This window comes from Rhinatrema bivittatum, chromosome 11 (genome assembly GCF_901001135.1).
Source record: "Rhinatrema bivittatum chromosome 11, aRhiBiv1.1, whole genome shotgun sequence".
NCBI classification, from domain to species: Eukaryota; Metazoa; Chordata; class Amphibia; order Gymnophiona; family Rhinatrematidae; genus Rhinatrema; species Rhinatrema bivittatum.
Window position 1 is genome coordinate 43,699,256 of NC_042625.1, and position 19,341 is coordinate 43,718,596.

The window sequence follows — 19,341 nt, forward strand, 5'->3', positions numbered from 1 at the left end:
TGTCCCAGTCCCAATGCCCAAACATCGGACAGGAAGGTACTCCATCTACTTCATGGTGCCCAAGAAGGAGGGATCCTTCCGTCCGATACTGGACTTAAAGACGGTCAACAGGGCGCTTCTGGTGCTTCATTTTCACATGGAAACGTTGAGGTCTGTCATTGCGGCTGTCCACAAAGGTGAAGTTTTGGCCTCCTTGGACCTGACCGAGGCTTATCTGCACATAGGAATCCAGGACCACATTCAGAGATTTCTCCGGTTTATGGTCTTGGGCGAACATTACCAGTTTCGGGTGCTCCCGTTTGGTCTAACGACGGCTCCTCGCGTGTTTACCAAGGTGATGGTGGTGGTGACAGCAGCCCTTAGGCGAGAAGGGATTCTGGTTCATCCCTATTTGGACGACTGGCTCATCCTGGCGAAGTCGGAAACTCTTTGCAAAGTGGCGGTTCAGGTGGTCTTACATCGTCTTCATTCCCTCGGTTGGGTAGTCAACTTTGACAAGAGTCAATTGGTACCTTCCCAGGGATTGCAATTCCTGGGTGCCCGTTTCGACACGGCTGTGGGCAAAGTTTTTCTCCCACAGGACAGAATGCTCAAGCTGATGTCTTAGGTGCGCCGCCTTCTGGCTCTCCCTTTGCCCACAGTGTGGGACTATTTGCAAGTTCTTGGTTCTATGACATCTACTCTGGAGGTGGCCCCCTGAGCATTTGCGCATCTGCGACCTTTGCAGAGAGCATTGCTTTCCCGTTGGGATCCCAAGTCAGAGGAGTTCCATCTGCCTCTGCCCCTCATGGAGCCCACCAGGTCCAGTCTCGAATGGTGGTTATCCCCAGTGGATAATTGTGATGACGGATGCCAGTCTTTCTGGCTGGGGAGCGGTCTGCCAGTCACAATCAGCTCAGGGGCAGTGGACGCCTCAGTAGTCCAAGTGGTCCATCAATCTCTTGGAGACGAGAGCGGTTCATCTGGCGTTACGCAGTTTTCTCCCAGTTGTTCAGCATCGATCAGTGAGAGTTCTCTCCGACAATGCGAAAACGGTGGCGTACATCAACAGCAAGGCGGTACAAAGAGTCGTCCGGTTGCCACAGAGGCGGACAGGTTGATGGTCTGGGCAGAACGCCATCTGGTTCGTCTGGTGGTCTCTCACATAGCCAGAGTAGACAACGTTCAAGCAAACTTTCTCAGTCGCCAGCAGCTAGACCCCAGAGAGTGGGAGCTGTCCAGGGAGGCAATGAGGCTCCTCACTCGTCGGTGGGGGATGCCCCAACTGGACCTGATGACTACTCGCCTGAATGTGAAGGTGGCTCGCTTTTTCAGTCGCCGGAGGGAACACGGGGTGGATGCCTTGGTTCTTCCGTGGCCCCGCGACGTGTACTCTGTGTTTCCTCCTTGGCCACTGGTGGGAAAAGTCTTGAGACGAATAGATTCCCATAGGGGTCCCATGATTCTCGTAGCTCCGGAGTGGCAATAGAGGCCGTGGTTCACAGACCTGATCAACCAAGCGGTCGACGGCCCCTTGCGTCTCGGTCATCTTCCCAATCTGCTTTGGCAGGGTCCAGTATTTTTCGATCAGGTGGCTCGCTTCTGTCTAGCTGCTTGGATTATGAGAGGCGGCAGTTGAGAAAGAAGGGGTACCCGGATGCAGTTATCTCTACTCTGCTCCGCGCGAGGAAAACCTCTACCTCTCTTACTTATGTTCGGGTATGGAAGGTTTTTGATACTTGGTGCAGCGGATTGAACGTGTCTCCGCGCCGAGCCACTTTAGTGCACATTTTGACATTCTTGCAGGAAGGTTTAAAGAAGGGACTAGCTTACAGTTCGCTCCGCATTCAGGTAGCAGCGTTGGGCTGTTTGCGAGGTAATGTTGATGGTACGTCTCTTGCAGGACATCCAGATGTGGCTCGTTTTTTGAAAGGGGCCAAACATTTAAATCCGCCAATTCGAGCACTCTGTCCGTTGTGGAGTTTGAATTTGTTTCTTCGTGGGCTCTGCGGCCTCCTTTTGAGCCTATTAAGCGTGCTACCCTGAAGGATTTAACCCTCAAGACGGTATTCCTCTTGGCGATCTGCTCCGCTAGGCGTGTATTGGAAATTCAGGCCTTGTCCTGCCGGGAACCGTTCTTGGACATCACGGATTCGGGGATTTCGCTGCGGACGGTTCCCTCCTTTCTGCCTAAAGTGGTCTCGGCGTTTCACGTCAACCAGTCTGTGGAGCTGCTGGCGTTTCCAGATTTAGATCGGTCTTCTCCTCAGGCTCAGGACTTGAGGAGGCTCGATGTACACCGTGTGCTTCTGCAATATTTGGAAGTAACTAATGCTTTTCGTCTCTCAGACCACCTTTTTGTCTTATGGAGCGGTCCTAAGAAGGGATGTCAGACTTCCAAGGCTACCATTGCGCGATAGCTAAAGGACACCATCACTTCGGCATACATTTGTCATGGCCGGCCAGTTCCTGATGGTCTGAAAGCTCATTCGCTTAGGTCTCAGGCGGAATCATGGGTTAAGAGCCAATGTGTTTTGCCGCAGGAGATCTGCAGTGCAGCGACTTGGAAATCTTTACGCACTTTTGCTAAGCATTATTGTTTAGACGTCCGAGTTCCGGAAGTCAATTCCTTTGGCAGCAGTGTGCTTAGGGCGGGACTCTCCGGATCCCACCCCATTTAGGGCAGCTTGGGTACATCCCAGCAGTCTGGACTGATCCTGGTATGTACAGTGAAAGGAAAATTGGTTCTTACCTGCTAATTTTCGTTCTTGTAGTATCAAGGATCAGTCTAGACGCTCGCCCCGTGATATAGTTTTCCGGAGAGTCCACATAATTGTTTCTTTTCTCTCTCTCTATGCAAGGTTTAGGAGACTATGAAGAATGCCGATTTTGGATACTATCCGTGTTCTTTTTCTGTATATAGTTTTTAGTGCTCTTCACTTGTGTTTTTTGTTCTTGATCTAGTCATTGATTGTTAAACTTAAATTTTCTGCTTTGATATTGAATATACTGAGGGATCGCTGGTGGCACACTGGGTTATCTGACTCCACCTGCTGGAAGGGAGACACAACCCAGCAGTCTGGACTGATCCTTGGTACTACAGGAACGAAAATTAGCAGGTAAGAACCAATTTTCCTATATCCAAACTTTAAGAACAGAATGAAAAGTTGAAGAGTAACCTCCAAGGAGAAGAAAGTTTTAAGTTAGTCCCTCGTTTTGGGAAAGGAAAGAAGGACCAAGAGGTGAAATAACATGGAGAGCACTGCAGCAGAATAGGTGGTAATTGATACATTCAAAATATGTTTGTTTTTTTTAATTCCTGCACATTGAAGGCTTTGGTAGAACAAGTGAGGGCCCAGCAGCAACCTGTCCCACCGCTGCAACAGAATGGTGGCCCTCAAGCTCAGCAAGCTATCCCACAGCAAAGCCAGCCCCAGCCACCGGCTCAGCCTCAGGCAACTCAGCAACCACAGGCAAAGGTACAGGCTGCTGTCACCACTGTAGCCAGCACAGCGCTACTGGTAAGGAAGGAAAAGCTCTTTACATGTAAGCTTTTAGCACCAATCAGTTTTTTAGAAGTTTGGTGGTGATGGGTGTTGTGTGTTTTTTTTTTTTTAAAATGCAACTATTAAAACCAGATAGATAAAATCAGCAGAGCTGCCGATTCATAGATTCACTCATGCATCTCTGGGGGTAGGAACCCAGAGTCCCAGCTTCTCCTAAGAAGGGAGGTGAATAAGTTTGATCGTTAATATGTCTGTAATATGCTTGGGAGTAGAAGAATACATGACTTAAACTGATGTAGTGCCATGGTACTGGGATGGGTTCGTTGTTGGCTTTAGATTCTTTCATAATTTTTTTACTTTTGGTTTTTCCACCCTCTGCCATGTGCAGTGTTATTTCCAGATGGCTCGGCTGCTAGGACACAAGGCAAGCAATCTGATTAAAAGTGAGAATTTCCTAGCGTGTAGTCAGATGGATTCAGGACCAATGGGTTATGCTCCCCTGCCAGCAGATGGAGACGGAATTAGATTTCAAAGCTGATGTAATCCTAGTTCCCTTTACGTACCCGGATCAGTCCAGACAGTGGGTTGAGCCTCCTGTCCAGCAGATGGAGACAGAGAAAAATTCCTATATCAGGACAGAGCCTACCCTGCGTCCCTTCAGTATTTCTCTGTCTCCAGTAGATTCCGACAGGAGAACCTGCAGTTCCCTAGTTTTCTCTCTTTCTGTTCCTTTGGGATTTTTTTTCTCTTCTTCTTCCCACTGGATTGATTCCGGATCAAGCAAGTATTGTTCTTTCCAATTTAAAAAAAAAAAAAAGAGGTAAAGTTGTAAAGTGAGACTTTTGTCTCCTTGCTCTTACTGGGTTCCAGGGGGGACTTGTTCCCTTGATTATTCAGCCTGGGACCCACTTTCCCAGTGACCTGGAGCCTGGCTGCAGGGGTGATACTGGTGGTCCAGTCACTCCCCCATTGTCTGCCTAGTCTGCACCCTCTCGGGTCCCATTGCAAGGAGGTGTTTGCTCTCCTCTGCTTGCCTAAAGTTCTACAGCAAAAAAAAAAAAAGATACAGTTCTTGGAAGCAGACTCACAGGCGATCGGCAGCTATCAGCAGCGTTTTAATTTCAGCTTCTGGGGAAGGAGCGAAGCAGGGTTCGTTCCCTTGCTTCGGCTCGTAGTCAGCCAGGCACTGCCATTTCTCCTCGCGGCTCCAGTGTGGTGCCCCCCCCCCCCCCCCACCCACTGAGTCATGCCACGTTCGTCAGCTTGCCTTGCCTGCGGGGAGCCTGCCTCATGGCTCTCCCGCGATGGGCTTTGTTCTGCCTGTCTCCCCAGAGGGGAGGGACCCTCCGGGGCAGTAACTAATTCTCCGGCTCGGGATCGGGCCGTGAGACGTGCTCCGAGGCCGGATCCCCTGTGGGAACGGCGGCCATTTTGTCGTTGGAGCTGCCTGCTGATACAAGCACTGCTGACTTTCCAGAGCCGCATTTTAACTCTTCGCCACCCGATCTCAGCCCCGCGGGTTCTCCAGGCCTGGTTTTTGACACACCCCCCCCCCTCGCGGTCTTTCCCCTCCCCCCTTACCTAGCAAAATTCAGCATCGTCCTTTCTGGCTAGTCTGGAGGAAGACAATGATCCCTCCCAGGGCGCCCCCCCCCCACCCCGGCTAAGGTCCCTTGGGTGGGCACAGGACAGGACAGGGCCCTAGGGCCCCAGATTCACAGGCGGCTACTAGGATCAGGACCGTACCGGGCGTTCCGGATCCCCCAGACCCCCCTCAGCTGTCTCCCGAATCAGAGAAGTGAAGAAAAGGCTCCCTATAAGACAACGCCTGGAGCTTGGACACCCTCCTGGCGGACGCAGGGTAGGCTCTGTCCTGATAGAGGATACCCTTTCAGTTTTTCTCTGTCTCCATCTGCTGGACAGGAGGCTCAACCCACTGTCTGGACTGATCCGTGGTACTACAGGAACGAAAATTAGCAGGTAAGAACCAATTTTCCTATTCAACCCTGCAGTGACCTCAGTCCTTCAGTATTTCTCTGTTTCCAGCAGATGGTGGATATACCTCTCCCTATGGGGATCGCTGTACTTTCTGGAAGGAAAAATTCTATATTTAAATTGGAGAAAAAAATTGAGTCCCACTCTCCTGCGGTGATACCTAAAGATCTCTTCCCCAGATGAGAATTCCTGAGGCGATTTCCGAGATCCCTCAGAGGTGTGCCTTGGTCCGTAGCCAGTTCCCAGCATGGACTTTGTTGCTTAAACAGCTAAAAAAGTAGCGTGTGCAGCAAGCCAAACATGGCAGTAGCAGCCAAAGCCCTCTCCCCCGCAGCCAAAGACCATCTCTGTACTCAGCTGGTAAGCGCTGAGCCCAGGTAAATTAAAAAAAAACCCAAACAAAACAAAATTTACCTCTCGATTCAGAGACATTTGGAAGGGTTTCAGTAATACTTCCTCTGGTCTCCTTGCTTTGGTGTATTGTACCAACCTCGTTCCCGATCCCATTTGGGGTAAGGGTAAGTGGGCTTCCAAGCGGGTTGAAAGGCCCCACAGTGGGCTAGACCCCACTTTAGGCTTGGTCAACAGCACCGCATTGTAGGCCATAGTGGCAACATCTTGCATGAGTCTTTGTGAGTGCCATATTGCCTTCCATAGAACGTCGTTATGCGCTGTGCATAACGACGTTCTATGGAAGTATGCACAGCGAGTATGCTGTGCAACATTATGTGCACAGCATACTCACTGTGCACATAATGTTGCACTCGTATGTACGCGCACAATGTACTAAGCACAGAATATAGGTAAAGCTAGGCTCACGGGCTGTGCGTGCCCCTTGCCGCACTGTGAGGAAGCCCAGGGAGAGTTGGCCTCCCTGGACTTTGCTAAGCCCGGCTCCTCCCATTCAGAGGATGGGTTAGCCACAGCCTTAACTGGAAGTACCCTGGATCTGAGTACCCCCGGGACTGGGTCATCCATGAGAGAGGGAAGTTCAGCGGCACCTACCCCAGTATCTCCTGGGATCTGGATCTGGCTGCCTTTTCTTGGGTGGAATTTTTCAGAGCTTTCAAGCCTTCGTACAGGCACAGTCTATCTCACCTCTCTCCAGACGGAACCTCAGCCGGTAGGCCCTCCCTCACCCAGGTCTATCGACAGACCTCGAGCCATGCCTCATCTCACCAAGGGTATCCCTGGCCAGGGACCTGGATGACACGGACGAAGAGGAGCATATAGATTCCTTGAAAGATGGGGAAATTCCCCCTGGTTTAGAACCGTATTGGGCCATGTTATGGTTTTTCCATAAGAGACAAATTGCCGGCCCTGGTTTCCCAGACCCTGAAGGTGCTGGGAGTTCCTGGGGTGAACTCTGTCGGAACCAAAGAAGAGTCCCATTCTGATTACCCTATGGAAAGCCTTTTGCTACTTTCCAGTACTGGAAGCCATCCAGGAGTTGATTGAACTGGAATGAGATGCCCCAGAAGCAAGTTTTAAAGGAGGACAGCGTTAGAAACTATACCCATTGGATCCAGCAGTGAGAGAGCGTTTGCATTTCCCTAAAGTGGATGCACGGGTCTGTGCAGTCTCTAAGTGAACAACTATCCCAGTGGAGGGAGGAGCAGCCTTAAAGGATGTGCACGATAGACGGATGGAGTCCATTCTTAAACAGGCCTTTCCCTGTACGTACCCGGATCAGTCCAGACACCTGGGTTGTGACTCCGCACCAGCAGATGGAGACAGAGCAAAACTCGACGGGCTCCCTACATATAGTAAGGTGCCACCCACAGCCCCTCAGTCTTACTCTGACTCCAGCAGATGGGGCAGGTCCACCCACAGTCTCTGTACTCTGCGGGGTTTTAGTTAGGTTACAAAAAAAAGAAAAAAAAAAGTAGTTATAGGAGTGGCATAGGGGGTAATCCTTTGCCACTATAGATATATATATATATAAAAAAAAAAAAAAAAAAAAGAATAGAAAAGAAGAACAGGTTTTTTATTTTAGCAGGAGAAGCTCCTGTCGGCGTTATCTCCCAGGGGGGTTGGGAAGGTCCTGAGGGGACCATCCCCCCCTGGTTGAGCCCGCTGCTGTGGGTCGAGGACCCAGCCGTGCCAGGCAGCAGTGTCGGGGGTGACACCGGGGAGCCCGGTTCACTCACCCCGGTGGAGCGGGAGCATCAGCACCTGGACAGCGGCTAAGTAGTAAAAAAAAAAAAAAAAGTTTAACTTGTTTTTTGTTTCGCGCCGGCTCTCCCTTTCCTCGGCAGCTCGTTCGGGAGGGGGGACCCGGGCTTCTTTGTCTTCCTGCGGCGAATTTTATTTTTTCTTCCAGGGTCCGCGATGCCGGTCGGCTCGGCCTGCCACGCGTGCGGGTCGGTGCGCACGCGCGTTTCGCGCGACGGCGTTTGTTCCGGGTGTCTTGCCAGGGGCGAGGGACCGTCGGGGGGAGGTCGGGGCGGCCGTTCCCGCTCGTCCCGTTCGCCGCCGCGCGCTGGGGGTGCTGCTGCTGCTGGCCCTGATCCGTTCCTGCTCAGTGCGGGAACGGCGGCCATTTTGGATACTGTTCGCGCGGCCACGAGGAGGGTGTTGGATAATGGCGGCCAGCCGCCTCCGCTCTCTCCTCAGCCGCGGGCCGCAGGGGGGGAACCCCGGGAGGCCCTACAAGCTGAACAGCCATCCTCGGGGGAGGGACCCTCTGGATCGGAGGATTCCTTTTCCGATGATTTTGCTCTGCTGTTAAAAAAAATTGGCGAAATATAAAAAGTCGCGACGCAGCTCCGGGGGAACCTCGGGTGGCGGAGAGGGACGCCCGCGCTCCAAGAGAAGGGCAGGCCGGCCCAGGAGCTCGCCGGGCCCACCCCAGGGGAAGAGACCGGCACGGGGTGTCCCTCAGGAGTCTGACACGGAGTCTACTTCCTCGGAGGAGGAACATTCGGCCTCGGGGGCCGCGGGAGGGCCTGAGGGGCCCGATGACCCGAGCCCTGCACCGCCAGGCGCCGATAAAGGTACGCTGGCGGGGGATGGGGATGACCCCAAGGTCGTGCACCTTTTTAAGAGAGAGGAGCTCTCTCCGCTTATCCCAGCGATCCTGGAGGAGATTGGCATTGAGGCTCCACCGGTCGAGGTCCGTCAGACCGCAAATATGGATCCGGTCCTCCTCGGTCTCGCAGGACCTGCAGTGGCGTTCCCGTTTCATTTCTCGGCCTCTGACATACTGTTCCGGGAGTGGGATACCCCGGAATTGGGACTTAAAGTGTCCAAGGCCATGGACAAGTTGTATCCTCTGCCGGAGGACGTTCTCGAATTGCTGCGCCTCCCTCGCGTGGACGCGGCGGTGTCAGCGGTCACCAAGAGATCTACCATCCCTGTCACGGGTGCCACGGCGCTTCGAGACATCCAGGATCGGAAGTTGGAGGTTCAACTTAAAAAGGTCTTCGAGGTGTCCGCTCTGGGAGTCCGAGCGGCTATCTGCAGTAACTTTGCGTTACGGGCGGGCCTTCGGTGGGCCCAGAACCTGCAAGCGAATGCTGGTCTGTCCGAAGGGGAAGCCTCGCAGGCGGATCACTTGGAGGCGGTGATAGCCTACAGTGCGGATGCCATGCACGATTTGCTGAGAACTTCGGCTAGGGCGATGGTGTCGGCGGTCTCTGCTCGCCGTCTCCTGTGGCTTCGTAACTGGTCTGCGGATGGTACGTCGAAGGCGCATCTGGGTTCTTTGCCCTTTAAGGGGAAGTTGCTGTTTGGCAAACAACTGGATGATCTCATGCAGTTCCTCAGCGAGAATAAGGCTTTCAAACTGCCTGAAGACAGGCCACGGTCGCGGTCTAACTTCTCGGCCAGGAACAGGTTTCGGTCTAACCGACGTCAGAGGCCGCAGCACTCAGGGACGGGCCCGTCCTACCGAGCGAGTTCGGCCAGATCCTCCTGGTCCCAGTCCTTTCGAGGGAAGAAGTTCAACCGGTCGGGGGGACCCTCGGCTGGATCGGGGTCCAAGTCGACACAATGAAACGAGACTGGTTCATTCCCCGCATCCGCCTCTGGACACCGTCCTAAACGTGGGGGCGAGGCTGGTGCAGTTTTACGGGGAATGGACCAAGATCACCTCAGACCAGTGGGTCCTCGGAGTCATAAAACACGGTTACGCGTTAGATTTTGCACGCCTGCCGTGGGACAAGTTTCTCGTCTCTCCCTGCAAAGCGGTCGCCAAGCGCGCAGCCGTACGAGTGACCCTTCAGCGCCTGGAAGATCTGGGCGCCATTGTTCCAGTGCCATCGAGTCAAAGAGGCGTAGGTAGGTACTCCATTTACTTCGTGGTTCCCAAGAAGGACGGCGCTTTCCGACCAATCCTCGACCTGAAAGGGGTCAACAAGTGTCTTCGTGTTCCCAGTTTCAAGATGGAGACGATCTGCTCAGTGGTGGCTGCGGTTCGTCCCGGCGAATTTCTGGCGTCCCTGGATCTCACAGAGGCGTACTTACACATCGGAATTCAGCCGGCCTATCACAGGTACCTGCGGTTCTGCATCCTAGGCAGGCATTACCAGTTCAGGGCCCTTCCTTTCGGCCTGGCCACGGCTCCACGCACTTTCACCAAGGTGATGGTGGTGGTGGCGGCCTAGCTCCGGAGGGAGGGGCTCCTGGTTCACCCATACTTGGACGATTGGCTCATCCGGGCCAAGTCCGAAGCGGGGTGCAGAGCGGCGATTACCAGGGTCCTGCAGCTCTTGCGGTCGCTGGGCTGGGTAGTCAACCTGGCCAAGAGTCATCTGGAGCCTACCCAGAGGTTGGAGTATCTGGGGGCCTTGTTCGACACGGAGAGTGCTCGGGTGTCGCTGACTCAGGAGAGAGTGGTAAAGCTCCAGGGACAGGTGAAACGCCTTCTGTCCCTGCGGTGCCCGCTAGTGCGCGATTACTTGATGGTGTTGGGTTCCATGGCGTCCACGCTAGTTTTGGTTCCCTGGGCTTTCGCCCATCTCCGGCCGTTACAATCTGCCTTACTTTCCCGCTGGAAGCCAGCATCAGAGGAATTTCTTCTGCCCCTGCCCCTCACGGATCGCGCCCGGGCCAGCATGCAGTGGTGGCTCTGTCCGAGGCACCTGACGTGCGGTGTCTCTCTTCTCATGCCCGCTTGGTCAGTGGTCACGACGGACGCCAGCCTCTCTGGTTGGGGTGCGGTCTGTGGGGGACACTCGGTGCAGGGCCGGTGGTCCAGTCGGCAGTCCCGGTGGTCCATCAACCGCTTGGAGACCCGGGCGGTGGCCTTGGCTTTGCGAGCCTTCCTCCCATTGCTTCGGGGTCATGCAGTCCGGGTCTTGTCTGACAACGCGACCACGGTGGCCTATATCAATCGCCAGGGAGGAACGAGGAGCCAGCAAGTGGCGGTGGAGGCGAGTCAGCTGATGGACTGGGCGGAGCGCCATCTCAGCAGTCTGGCAGCGTCTCACATCGCCGGCGTAGACAACAATCAGGCGGACTTCCTCAGCAGGCATCGCCTGGATCCAGGGGAATGGGAGCTACCGGATGTAGCGTTTCGTCTGCTCTGTGCCCGGTGGGGCCAGCCCCGCCTGGACTTGATGGCCACCGCGCAGAACGCAAAGGCTCCGCGGTTCTTCAGCCGACGGAGAGAGCGGGGCGCTCTATGTCTTCCCGCCGTGGCCCCTAATCGGAAGGGTGCTACGGCGAATAGAGTTACATCCGGGACCGGTGATCTTGGTGGCGCCGGAGTGGCCCAGACGGCCGTGGTTCGCGGATCTCATTCAGCTCGCGGCGGAGCCACCCCTTCGGTTTCACGGGGTCGCCGGCATTCTTCGTCAGGGACCCGTCTGTTTGGAGGATGCGGCTCACTTTTGTCTCGCGGCTTGGCTTTTGAGAGGGCGCGCTTGAGGACTAAGGGGTACTCCGAGGCGGTGATCGCTACGCTGTTGAGAGCTAGAAAACAGTCTACCTCCTTAACCTACATGCGGGTCTGGACGGTTTTTGAGGACTGGTGTGGTTCTCACGAGGTTAACCCCATTCGACATGCTGTGCCGGAGGTTCTAGCGTTTCTTCAAGAGGGCCTCTCGAAGGGGCTGTCATGGAGTACTTTAAAGGTGCAGATTGCTGCCCTTGGGTGTCTTCGTGGGAAGGTCCAAGGGGTGTCCCTGGCTTACCACCCAGATGTAACGCGTTTTCTTCGGGGGGCTAAACATTTACGTCCGCCGGTGCGAAATCCGTGTCCATCTTGGAATTTGAATTATGTGCTTTCAGCTCTTTGTGGTGCACCGTTCGAGCCGATCAAGCGGGCGACGCTGAAAGATCTGACCTTGAAGACGGTGTTTCTAGTCGCCATTACGTCCGCTCGTCACGTCTCGGAGCTACAGGCCCTGTCTTGTCGGGAACTGTTTTTGCGGTTTACGGAGGCGGGGGTGTCTCTGCGGACTGTGCCGTCCTTTTTGCCCAAAGTGGTGTCCTCGTTCCACTTGAATCAGTCTGTGGATCTCCCGGGGTTTTCGACCGTGGAGCCGACAGACAAGGGGTCTAAGGACTTACGAAAACTTGATGTGCGTAGGATTCTGCTTCGGTATCTGGAGGTTACGAATCCTTTCCGGGTCTCTGACCACCTGTTTGTGCTCTGCTCTGGGGCTCGCAGGGGGTCTGCGGCGTCGCGGGCCACTATTGCGCGTTGGCTCAAAGAGGCGATTGGCTCGGCGTATCTTCTGCAAGGCAAGTTGGCACCTCAGGGGCTTCGCGCTCACTCGACTCGGGCGCAAGCCACGTCTTGGGCGGAGGTCTCTCAGGTGTCCACGCAGGAGATCTGTAGGGCAGCGACCTGGAAGTCGTTGCATACTTTTACCAGACATTATAGACTGGATGTGCAGGCGGCGGAATCTCGGGGGTTTGGAGCGAGTGTTCTCCGAGCGGGACTCTCTGCTTCCCGCCCTTGAGGTTTGGCTCTGGTACATCCCAGGTGTCTGGACTGATCCGGGTACGTACAGGGAAATGAAAATTAGTTCTTACCTGATAATTTTCGTTCCTGTAGTACCACGGATCAGTCCAGGCTCCCACCCGTCTGTGTTTTCTGTGTTTTCTGGTTGCTGATGAATAGAGGGAGAGTCCGCTCGTTTCACTTGAGTATTCTTGACTCCCTTTTGGAGTCCTTGTTTCTTTTTCGGAACTGGCCGTTGTGTTTTGTTGCTGGTTCTGATGTTCTTCGATTCCAGCCGGAGTGCTGTGTTGAATCAGTTTATATTGTTTTTCATAGTTAGTTAGTCGGACATTTTGATCTTGCTTTGACAGGACGTTCGACTGAGGGGCTGTGGGTGGCACCTTAGTATATGTAGGGAGCCCGTCGAGTTTTGCTCTGTCTCCATCTGCTGGTGCGGAGTCACAACCCAGGTGTCTGGACTGATCCGTGGTACTACAGGAACGAAAATTATCAGGTAAGAACTAATTTTCATTTGACGCAGTAGCAATGACGTTACAGATTGCTTCTTGTTGTGCTCTGATAGCTCTTCATGCCTACTCCTCTCTCAGGAGGTGGCTGACTCAGGGGGTGAATTCCGCCGCCTTTTTAGCTGATGTAGGCTTGAATCTAGTCCGCACTTCATCCAGAGGAGTGGCTTCAGTGGTGGTGGTGGCCAGAAGACAGCTATGGCTGCGGAACTGGTAAGCAGACGCAACCTTCCAGGCAAATCTTAAAAAGATGGCCTTTAAAGAATCACTCCCTTTCGGAAGCGAATTGGAAAAGCTGGTCAGTAAGTGGGGGGACTCTCCAGTTCCCTGACTACCAGAAGATAAGAGAAAACGGTTACAATGCCCCCCGCCCGTGAGAGGTCGATCCAGGGGCTCCCAAAGCTTTTGCTCCTACAGAAACTCGACATTTCAGGAGGTCTCAGTCCTTTCATGGTCGACAGCCCAGGAGAGGGGCAGATTCAAGTCCGTCCCAAACTCCTCAATGAAATTTTGCCAACCCACCCTCGGAACGAGGAGAAAGGGGGTCGATTGTCCCTCTTCTTCCAGAGATGGGTCGAGATCACTTCAGACAAATGGATACTGGAAATCATACGAGAAGGATATGTGCCAGAATTTCACAGCGCTCCTCGAGACACATTCATGATGTCTCCTTGCCACTCCCAGGACAAGAAGCAGGCAGTGGAGACTACTCTTTTAAAGCTCCTCAGAATGAGGGTTATAATCTCAGTACCTGTGCCCCATGAAACTATGGGGTAGGGATGTGAATCTGGCTTCGGACGATTGAAAATATCGTCGATATTTTCAAAATCGTCAGAAATCGGGGACTCCCCCAAAACGATAGGAAAACCCCACGATATTGATCTTGGGGGTTCTCCTGTCGTTTTGGGGGAGGGCGGGAAAAACGGCACACAAAAATAACCCCTAAACCCACCCCGACCCTTTAAAACTAACCCCTTACCTTCCCCCACCCTCCCGACCCCCCCCCCCCCAAAACTTTTTACAGGTACCTGGTGATCCAGTGGAGGTCCCGGGAGTGATCTCCTGCTTCCAGGCCGTCCTCCCGCTCCCGGGCCTTCGGCTGCCACTAATCAAAATGGCTCAGATGGCCCTTTGCCCTTACCATGTGACAGGGTATCCGTGCCATTGGCCGGCCCCTGTCACATGGTAGGAGCACTGGATGGCCCGCGCCATTTTTAAAGATGGCCTGTTACATGTATTGACTACCAATTTATACTAACTCTGTTACTTAAGGATTTTAAGTCATTACAAATTTATTGTTTTTATCCCAGTTCTTATCTCCTGTTCTTTGTAAGACTCTCGTCAGTCATTTCATCTGTTGTCTGTAAACCGAAGTGCTTAGTGATTTTATCTCTAGAACCTCGGTATATAAAAAATGTTAAATAAATAAATTAATAATGGGGTGTTCCATCTATTTTATGGTACCCAAAGAAGGAAAGGTTCCTTTCGCTCCATCCTGGACCTCATGAGCGTCAACCGACATCTACAAGCGAATCATTTCTGCATGGAAAACCCTACGCTCCATGATAATGGCCGTACAATCAGGAGAGTTCTTAACCTCCCTGGACCTTTCTAAGGCATACCTACACATTCCAATTCATCAAGAGCTCAAACGTTTCCTATGCTTTGTGGTACTGGGTCGCCATCATCAGTTCTGAGCATTGCTCTTTGGCCTTGCCCCTGCCTCCTGAGCATTTTCCAAGATTATGATGGTCGTAGCAGCAGCATTGAGAAAAGTGGGAATCCTGGTGCACCTGTACTTGGACGACTGGCTGATCCGGGCCAAGTCCGTAGAAGAGAGTGTCCAGGTGACCAACAGGGTGACCTCCTTGCTTCAGGAACCAGATTGGGTTGTAAACCTGGACAAAAACAGTCTCAAGCTCTCCCAGTCCTTGGAATATCTGGGAGTCTGGTTCGATAGCAAGCAAGCAAGGTCTTCCTTCTAACCACTCAGATAAGGAAGTTGATTTCCCAAGTGTGTTAGTTGATGAGCACATAAGCCGGACGGTCTGGAGCTATCTCCGTTTGGCGGCAACCCTGGAGGTAGTGCCGTGGGCGAGGACACACAGTTGACCACTTCTCAAGACTATTCGATTTGCCTCCACTTACTGATGGGAGTATGCTCTCGGCTCCAGTGGTGGCTGCAAGAAGCTCATCTGAGCAAGGGAATTCTCCCAGGACAAGCAGGATGGTAGTCCTCACATGTGGGTGATGTCATCAGACGGAGCTCTGGTATGGAAAACTTCTGTCTAAGTTTTTAGAACTTTTGACTGGCACACTGAGCATGCCATAATCCCTGCAGCCACAGGGGTTTCCCTTCAGTCTCTTTTTTTCTGCACTGCGCTGCAGTTGCCTCGCAGTTTAGGAGCTTTGTGAGATTCTCTCACTCCTTTTTTTTCCTCAAGGAAAACTTTGAAGTTTACTTCATATAAATCGCCTGTCAGGGGTCTCCCATCACGCCCCGTGTACCATGTACTCTCGCGTCTCCAGCCGGTTACCACCTGCCTCTCGGTTCCCGCAGGCCACCGACCGTTTTCGCGCCCTTTTCCACCAACATGGCAACCGGTTTTCGAAAATGCCCAGACTGTCCGCAAACAATGTCCATCACGGACCCCCACACTGTATGTGTGCTATGCCTGGACTCGTCTCACGACGTCCGTCAGTGTCCTGAATGTGCCCAAATGACTCCCAAGGGCAGAAGAGCACATCTGAATAAAATGGAGACTCTTTTCCAACTAAAATCTGCTCCATCGACTTCTGCCCAGTCATCACCAATGTCAAAAACCCCATCCACTGAAAAACCTCACCGGGAGCAACACTGAGCCGGTGACCATCCGTCACCGACACCATCCAGGGCATCTGTTGCATCATCCTCTGTGTCGGGGAAAGACCGCACTGAGCACTGGACAAAGCATCGGCATCGACTTGATCCGATGCCCAGTGCCAGCACTGGCGTCACATCGGCATTGAAGGCCACCGAGCCGCCATCGAAGAGGGTCCAGTCAGAGGAGCCTCCACCCTCCTCTGCACCTGATGCCCCGAGACGTTCCATACCAGTGCCGGGTACTGAGCCTTCACAAATTATTGTGGATAGGCCAGTAATGCCTAGCCTGCCTCCCCCTGTAGCTGCTCTGTCTACACCAGCTTTCAGGGAGGAACTGAATGTCCTCATTCGCCAGGCAGTGCTCGAAGGCCATCCAAAACCTCCAGCCTCCACCGCTGCCTGCCCCCATACTGGCACCGTCCACTGAACCATCGATGTTTGCACTGCTATTACATCGACTTGATGCCCTCATTGGTGCTTTTCCGACTCAGCCTGTTCCATCGGTGCCGATTCGGCCATCAAAGACCTTCGCAGTTCCCGATACCCATCCCGGGATCCTCGGAGGATGACGACGCTGCATCTAGTCCGGTTCCAGGTCCATCACAGCCGGAACCACTTCCAGGACCATTGGGACTCTCTGGACCTAAACATCCATCGATTCCCTCGATGTTGTCGATGCCTTCAAAGCTTCCATCGATGCCAATACACCTGCCATCAAAGCCACCGACATTTTTGTCTGCCTATTCAACCTCCTTCTGGATCTCGACAAAACACTCCTTATGATCCATGGGAAGACGTGGATATCAATTCCTCTACAGCAGAGGACTTACTTTATGAACCTTCTCCTCTAGAGGAAAGACGGTGGTCTCCTCCTGAGGACCTCTCTTTTGCCAATTTCATTAAAGAAATGTGTTATAGTTAGGTTTGGGTGGACCCTTAGAGACTGTAGCAGCTGACCACACCCACAGGGGGAAGTCCCGTGAGGGGCCACAGGTCAGGCTTAGCTCTGGACACACAAACACAGATAGTTCTTTATTTTTAGACAGTTTGAGAAACCACCAGAGGTGGCGGTAGTGAGTAGAAGATGTAGCCCGGCTGGGCTAGTATTCCCCAGGGCACTGGAACAGCGGTTCTTCTAGTAGCAGTGCTGTAGTGGAGAGAACTGAGAAAATGAGCACAATAGAACATTCACAGAGTCCCAGATATGGAGAAGCCCCGAGATAGGGAGAGCTGGCCTTCGAGGAGCGAGTACCAGATCCCTGGAGGTAGAGAGACTTGTTGGCAAAGTACTCACCCAGCGGTTCCACGTAGGAGATGGCACTGGCGCTGGAACGGGTGCAGGCCCTCGAGGAGCGAGTACCTGGTTCCAGGGAGACAGCTCTGAGGAGTAGATGATAATAGTACTCACTGATGGTGTCTGTAGCAAATTCTTCTAAGTAGACAAGGAGTTAAGTGCAGGCAGCGAGTCAGGGAATATGGGCCCTTGAGGAGCGAGTATCGGTTACCTGATAGCGACCTGAAAGAAACAATGAGGCCCCCCAAGGAGCGGGTACCCCGTTAGCAGAAAGAGTCCAATAGGAGTTGGAAGACAGAGTAGCTGGGTACAGAGAGCGAATCCCATCCATAAGATCACCCTTGCTAACTCAACGGCTAGCAATAAACAGTAGGCTTAAATATCTGGGCAGCGTGACGTCATCACAGGGGAGGAACGTGCCAATGAGGAAATAAGAATGAGGGTCGCGCGGCACGTGCGCCCCAAGGTACCTGAAGAGCATGGCGGGAGGCAGCGCCCAAGCTTCTGCCCAGTCAGGGGATGCCGGAGAGGATGGCAGGTGGACACCACGGCAGCCAAGCATCCATGAGGAGCAGGAGGAGTCACAAGAAAGGAAAGGTAGGCGGAGTGAAGCCGTCGGGAAGTGACGGTCGCAACAAAATGTCAGAGACCATCCCTTTCAACTTGGTAACAGAGGAGGACACGTGTCACAAGACATTGGAAGTTTTACAATTTGTTGATGTGCGTAAGGAAATCATGGCCATTCCCATGAATGAAGTCTTGTTAGAACAACACTGTCTATGGGAGCATCCTGGTACTGTTCCACCTGTCAACAGGAAAACAGATGCCACATATCTCGTCCAACATGCTCCAGGCTTCCAAAAACCACAGCTGCCTCATCATTCGGTTGTAGTTGAATCGGCTCAGAATTGCGGCCTCATTCCTCAGCCCCTCCAGGAAAAGAGCAGAAATTCTTAGATGGTCTAGGGAGGAAAATATTCCAAGGCTCTATGTTGGTGTCTCGTATTGCCGCTTACCAGCTCTACATGACCCAATACCAGAGAAACCTGTGGAAGCAGGTTCAGGACCTTGCAGACTCATTGCCTCAACAATATCAAGAGTGTCTAACTGCTATTCTCCACAAGGGCCTTGAGGCAGGAAAGCATGAAGTTCGGGCAGCATAGGACTCCTTTCAGACTGCTTCCTGCTTATCAGCAACGGGAATCAGTGCCCAATGATGGGCTTGGCTGAAGGCTTCAGATTTACAACCTGAGGTCCAGGACAAGGATCAATCAAGCCCAGCATCCTATTTCCAACAGAGGTCAAACCAGGCCATAAGGGACCTGGCAATTACCCAAACATCAAGAAGATCCCATGCTACTGATGCTGTTAATAGCAGTGGCTATTCCCTAAGTAAACTTGATTAATAGCAGTTAATGGACTTCTCCTCCAAGAACTTACCAAAACCTTTTTTGAACCCAGCTACAAAGAGCGCTGTTGTCCAGGTGGAATCTGTTGTCGGCGTATCATCTGCCATTGCCTCTGCAAGGAGAATCCAGATCCAGTCTTTTGTGGTGGTTATCGAGGAGCAACCTGGAGAAAGGAGTGGACCTAGAGCCCCCGGACTGGGTGATGATCACCACAGATGCCAGCCTCAAGGGCTGGGGAGCTGTGTGCCTGGGTCAGTCTGCTCAGGGCCTTTGGTCAATGGCGGAAGGTCCTGGTCGATCAATTGTCTGGAGACGAGGGCAGTACGCAGAGCCCTGGAGGCATTCTTGCCGGTGGTCCAGGGATGGATGGTGCGAGTATTTTCAGACAATGCGACGACAGTAGCATGCATCAGTTGACAAGAATGGACGAAGAGTTGCATTGCTGCTCGGGAGACTCAGCTATTGTTGGGAGTGGAAAATGTGCACGTGGATTTCCTCAGCAGGCAATAGCTAGATCCCGGGGAGTGGGAACTGTCCCTGGAAGCCTGGAATCACATTTGTGCCAGGTGGGGTCTTATGGCAATGTAAGCGAATGCAAAGACCGCAAAATTCTTCTCACTGAAGGTAGCCCGGGTTGGTTGGACTCTATGCTCTGGTGTGCCCGTGGCCAACCGGGATTCTGCTGTATGTGTTTCCTCCGTGGCCACTCATCAGTTGAGTGTTGAGGTGTATAGAGTCGCATCCAGGGAGTGTGGTGCTGGAGTGGCCTCATTGTCCATGGTTCGCAGATCTGGTGTATCTGGCAATCAACGGGCCTCCCGTGACAAAGACCCATATTTTGGATTGGGAGGATCACATTTGCCTCGTGCCTTGGCT

General features: G+C 53.0%; 1 protein-coding gene across 13 annotated transcripts in view; it reads left to right on the forward strand.

Annotated features, from left to right (window-relative positions):
- Positions 1–19,341, forward strand: part of EP400 (E1A binding protein p400) — a 307,683-nt gene that overhangs the window by 254,265 nt on the left and 34,077 nt on the right. For 11 of the 13 annotated variants that reach the window (XM_029619359.1, XM_029619360.1, XM_029619358.1 and 8 more), the window contains one exon: positions 3,312–3,500. The exons of 1 other annotated variant lie outside the window; for it this stretch is intronic. In XM_029619359.1, the coding sequence (XP_029475219.1) occupies positions 3,312–3,500 (189 nt within the window). The remainder of the gene's footprint in view (positions 1–3,311; positions 3,501–19,341) is intronic. One more of the 13 variants, XM_029619366.1, reaches the window with a different exon arrangement.